The sequence below is a fragment of the Phaethon lepturus genome, unplaced genomic scaffold (assembly GCF_000687285.1).
Source record: "Phaethon lepturus isolate BGI_N335 unplaced genomic scaffold, ASM68728v1 scaffold10880, whole genome shotgun sequence".
NCBI lineage: Eukaryota > Metazoa > Chordata > Aves > Phaethontiformes > Phaethontidae > Phaethon > Phaethon lepturus.
Window position 1 is genome coordinate 94,412 of NW_010511233.1, and position 5,922 is coordinate 100,333.

The following is a 5,922-nucleotide window of genomic DNA, read 5'->3' on the forward strand; positions in this document are numbered from 1 at the left end:
TTATGCTTTCTGTCTAAACGCAGTTAAAGCATTAGCTTTAGGATTTAGATAGGTTTTTAAAGTATACGGGCACTGGAACTACAGAGCAGTTCTGATGATCTGTTTTTCCTTTTCCCCACTTTTGGACTATGTAGAATATGTGAGTATTAAATGACTAGTATTCAAGTCACAGAGGAAAATAGCTACATGGACACAGCATAGAAATCTGCAGAACATATTGGAAATTTCATCTAAGGAATTTTAAAGAAAAGATATATTTTTAGGGCAACTGAAAGAATCACAGTTTCATAGGAATAAAAATAACTGCCCAGTTTCTCAAAAGGCTTATATTTGCCAAAGCTGCACTGAATAACAGAATTACACCAGCAGTGTCTATCCTTTTGTATCATGTTTTGCATGTAACATTTGCAAACTGGAAATTTTCCCAAAGCAAAATGCCAACAAAACATTTTTCTTAAATGAAAGTGTGAATGAAGCTTCCTTGATGGGTACAGCTCAGAGAGCACCATAGGTACAGCTCCCTGACAGCGTGGGAGAGCAGTTTTTCATTTTAGCTCATCAAAATACTCTCTGTAGGGAGCCGTTCTATTCCTGAGTATGACAGCGCTGTGAGAAGGAAAAGAGGTAGTGAATGAGACAGGGAAAAAGAGGAAAAATAAATAAAGCTGATTGTGGTGGGGTAGAAGTATTTCATTCAAGCGGATCACAAAGCTTTTTTATTCAGCAGCTGTTCACTGAGGTGTAGAAAGCTGTAAGTCGGCAAGGTCTTGGAAAATGGTTGGAAAAAAGCTGAACATAATGTATCAGTAAATGTTTAATCAAAAACAGAAGTTTCTTCCGTACTTTTTAATACATATATATATATGTGTGCATATATAAAACAACCCAACAGCACTTTTTAAGTTAAGTTATGGTACGTAAAACTGGTTGTTTCATTGGAAAAGAGTCTATGTGTCTCCTCCTTGATATGCTTCCTCAACCTGTCCTGAGAAACAACTAATGAGATGAATCCCTCTGGTAATCATGGCAATCATTTCACACTGGGAAAAGAACACAAGGCTGCTCAGAACATAACAAGAGGGCAGATTTTTCTCCCCACAATTTCAAACATTTCAGGGCATTGCGAGGAGTACATAAATATTCGATACCACTTACAAAAATCTAAATGTTCAGTATAGACAAAACTTGTTCCCCACCTACAGGTATGCCTTCCAACTTATTTCCTTGTTACTGATTACAAACACACCTACTACAGTTCGTTTTTTAAAGACATCTTCCAAAGACATCTTTCCATTGAAAGGTACTCATCCTCCTTTTCAAAGTAAACTGATGCTTGACACATGTTCGTACAAGGTACAATGTGAATCTAAGAAATCTGAGAAGGAAACAGAGAAAATCAAAGTAACACTGACCAGAAAGACAAGACCAGAGCTCAGCTCTACTGTATCTGGCCCAGCCGTGGCACAGGCGGTCACCAGCCGGGGATGTGGCCTGCTTTTATCTGTCTGAACAACAGTTTTTCCGCTTTTTAAAGTTAGGCTTGCAGCCATGGTTGCCTAAATAATTTGCAAATAAGAAGACTTTGCAGCAGTTCTGAGGACGAGACTGTGCTGCTGATATGGACGTTCACAGCTCTCAGGGTCATCGTAAGAATTAGGTGTGTATTAGTAAGGGATGAATTTGTGCCCCAGGAATTTAAATTAGAGCTGTACCAGTCAATAACCTTACCTTAATGCATCAAACTCTATTCCCGACAAATTGTATCAGCCTGCTACTCCAGTATCTGTTGGCGTTTGGCTCAAAGAACACCCGGCCACCCTCCAGGCAAATGAGTGAACTCGCTTGGATCTGACGGTGGCCCCTGCAGTGCTGACGCTGCGTCTCAATTCGGCAACATTTTAGCAACTCCAGCAGAAATCAGTGGGCTGCGGCAAGGACCTAAAAACGTTACTGGTGAAGACAGGCTGGCCTGCTGGTGGAGACGGGTAGAAAGGCCCCGATGTCGAATGTGCCGTTGCGACGGAGCCCAAGAACAAGCCTTCTCCGGTCATGCAGAAACCTTCACACCACCAGTTTCATTTGTTTCCACCACTTTCGCACAACATGAACGTGTCCCCTTCCCCACCCCCCACCCCCATCCTTTCTGAACGTGTTGACAAAAGGAACGACAAAATAAATAAATAAAGACTTAGCCTCTGCTTCGGGGAAGCCGCCTCTCCAGGTTTCTGCCTTGGCGGTGACCCATCTGCAGCTGGTAGGCATCAGTTTTCACGGCAAATGGTGGGTGCAGAGGGGGCTGGTGGCTCCCCGGCCCTGGCAGCAGGCTCCAGACTCGACTGTCTCTCTTGGCCGGCCGCCCCCGTCTGTCATTGCACCAGGCCCGAGCCGTAGCTGAAGGAGTAGCTGCTGGCCAGCGAGAGGGACGGCTGGTGCTCCTCGCCCTGCTCCAAGGGGTAGCTGGGAAAGGTCTGTGCCCGGGACACCTTTGCTGAGCCGAGGCTGTGACCTGTAGGGCGGGGACATGGACACAAAATATGTAACTAGGCTTTAATTTTAATTTACTTGAAGCCTTTCGCCATGGACATGGACTCTGATGATGCCAAGGTGCCCAGAGAGCAGACATGCCACATCGAGCCTTGCTGGAACTGCAGAGGAGGGTTTTGCCCATGCCCAAAGCAGGCATGGAAAAGGTCGCAGACCCAACTCAGGTGTAATTTTGGGTCAGAATATTTTTTTTTTTAATTGCAGAATATCATATCTGTATATTTGCTACTCTATAAATCTCAGTTATATTTGTTCGTTGGAGCTGATAAAGAACTAATGTACCTTTTTTTTATCTGAAGCACTGCTTAAGTGGTCAACATAATGTCAGTGGTTTCAAAGGGATTTTGTCACACAAATGCCACTTCATGTGCTTACTGTCTTTCAAATAGGATACCTGTTTCTCAGGTAAATACAGTATCACCGTAATTTCAAAATGAACTGGAGGTGGGATATGGCCACACAGTAGAACACTGGTTGAGATTAGGATGTGGGAGATCTTTCCTCAGAGGGGCTTGTGGATCTTGGGTAACTATGACTTGCTCACTTGCAATCAACGAGATGGGAAACCATTTGTGAAAAGCCATTAAAAAGCTGATGACCAAACTCAGAAGTGACTCCTATGACCTGATTCTGTAACATGATCATTTGTTTATCTCAAAATTCTCTTTTGAAATTGAGATTTAATTAGTAACAAAAAGTTAATTTCCAAAGTGTGTATCTTCATGCAACGTATATTCTCAGTTTGTTTCAAAGATATATTGAAGCCTGGATTTAAAATGATTTCAGATAAGGCTTTTAAAAATTTCTTCAATACATGTATTATATGTAGGAATGCAAAATCATATTTTTCCTTCGACCACAGATCTATTAAATAATAGCTGTAACAGAGTATAGACTCAATCACTGAAGACCTCAGCTCATGTTGAAACATTTCAAAAAAGCTTGCAACTTTCTAGACTGCCCTGGTACTGCTGGAACCATGAATGACGTTCACCAGATTTGGCACAACTTCATACTAACTTGTATTTGGAAAAGTTTGGCTATAGCATGTTACTGACTGCTTCGTGAAAAAAAATCGTGATCCCCCTGAAGATGAGGCTATTAGAGCAATACTGGGACCAAAAGAGAAAAAAAACCCCCACCTAAATGAAAAATAGTATAAAAGGCATGTCTCAGTGACACTGGAGACAACATAACTGGAGACTGGATTCCCAATAGCACGTTAAAGATCATATAAAGCCTTTTCATTGCACATCCAAGCAAGAGGAATTTTTTATGTGTATTTTTACTATTCATTCACTGAGTTAAATTGACATTGGTTATCAAAACCTGACTGAGATGCCAGGTTTAAATGTTTTCTGCTTCAAGAAGCTTTTGCATCAAACTGAATCAAAATGCGTCATGGCTATGAGGTCTAAGCCACAAAACAAGAGCTCTGATAATATGCTGTTTGAGAATAGTCTTAAATGTTTTTATTGCTTTGACCAACTTTTAACCATAGTATTAAGTGAGGCCTTCATACATTTTTACTTTTATTTGGGAATTGCATCATAATTACTGTTAGATTTTTAAAAAAAATTAATGCAAATGTAAACACAGAAAGTTGCATGATTGTAGGTTTTGATTTTGTGTTCAAAATCTGGCATTTTTCCTTCTGTGGATGTAAGGTCTTGTTTTCTTTACACCCAGAGGCTAGAATCATATATATTTTAAAGGCCATAGGGGACGGCAAATCCAGCCATGTGATTTGTTATGTAAAATTGTTCTCTTTCTTACCAATAAAGATAAATAAAATAAGTCAAGGAACCATTTTCCTCATTTCCCTTTATGTATTTTGTCAAAAAAATGTAAAACATACAAATAGTCCCTGTGACAATGAGCAGGAATAAAGAGACTTCCCAACCAAGGGAGTTCCCTGAACTCAAGCCTATTTGTATCATGTGCTGTATCTGATATAATTAATTTCAAATTAACTTCTGTAAAATAGTGAGGCTTTAATACAGTGATGAAGAGTGCCCCAACTGAACTAATTTCTAGCCAAGGTATCGAGGCAGTCTCTTAGAATATAGAAGATGAATTTGAACATATTAAGGTTAAAAAGGAAATTAAATTCACGTCTTGCATTTCCTTGATGTATGCCTCGGCTGCTAGCACATCTCTTACTGTTCTTTAAAAGAAAATTTATAGCTGTTAAGTCTCACAAAAGGGCTGTAACCAAATGGGTTAATGAGGATAAGTGACTTCTCCCCTGACTGCTAGGATATGTAGTCAGAAAGAGAGACAGTCTCAGATCCAGAAGATTAAAAGACACTCTCAACAGAGCCAAAGGGTCTGAGACACCTGGTTGAGCCTGAAACTGAATAGCATGACATCAATCTTTGGAAATAATAACAAAAAGAATAGATAACATAGTTGATTCAAATGAAATTAGAAAGCTATGGGTAATAGAGGGTTTATGACTTTAGGAAATAATGGCTCTATGCAATATGTTTACTTTCAACTGATTTTTTTTTAAAAAAACAACGAACTCCATTAATATATTTGAATAAAATGAATCAAAAAATAATGGTGGCAAAATAATGAAATAGTCCAATGGTTGGCTTAAGGCTTCTCAGTAGTAAATTTCCAAACTTTAAGTTTTTGTTCAGCTTTTTTTTTAAATTTAGTGTATCCCATAGTGGAAATTCTAAATTAAAATTGATTTTTTAATTTGCATTCCTACTGAATAATACTGAATATAGTAAAATACATTTTCATACTCATACAGCTGATAGCCTTATGACGTCTTAGGTACTGCAGCATCTCCACAGTTACGCTTTATGTCAGCAGTAAGGATTTTGAAACTAAAGATACAGGAAAAGTTTTTGTAGTAAAGAAATTAAGTTCCACAACTTTCTAAGCATCCTGCTTCAATAGTATTTTCTGTGTCATATTTGGGTCTTAAAAGGCTGAGAGAGAACAAGAAGAATGCTGTTTGTGGATTTTGCAGCTCTTTGGTACCACAGCTGTTTTCAAGAACACAAAACTAACTCTTCTCTACTGTTATTCTGAAGTCAGCAGAAGAGGAATTTGATTAACACACACTTTGTGACCTGAAGACACCAGCAGAATTGGAGGAGCTTTTTCCTTTGGCTTACATGTTTTACTGGGGTTTGTTTTGTTTTGTTTTTTCTGTTCTAGGAGAGGACCTTGGAAAGATATTAGTTACCCCACTTTATCCTTTATTTAAATTTACTCTCAGGATCATACAATGCAATGAAGCTGTAGTCCAAAACAATTAAGTATGAAAGATCCATCAAGATAATTTAATGTAACCTAGCAAATTGCAGCAAAATTAGATTTTTCCTATCTTAATTATGTTGGAAGCGGAGGCATTAT

The 5,922-nt window shown here is 38.9% G+C and overlaps 1 protein-coding gene across 1 annotated transcript in view; it reads left to right on the forward strand.

Annotated features, from left to right (window-relative positions):
- CD226 (CD226 molecule) overlaps positions 1-2,147 on the forward strand; it is a 38,501-nt gene extending 36,354 nt beyond the window's left edge. The window contains 1 exon segment of the mRNA XM_010283295.1: positions 1,868-2,147. Within this exon segment, the coding sequence (XP_010281597.1) occupies positions 1,868-2,147 (280 nt within the window).
- The last annotated feature ends 3,775 nt before the right edge of the window (positions 2,148-5,922 follow it).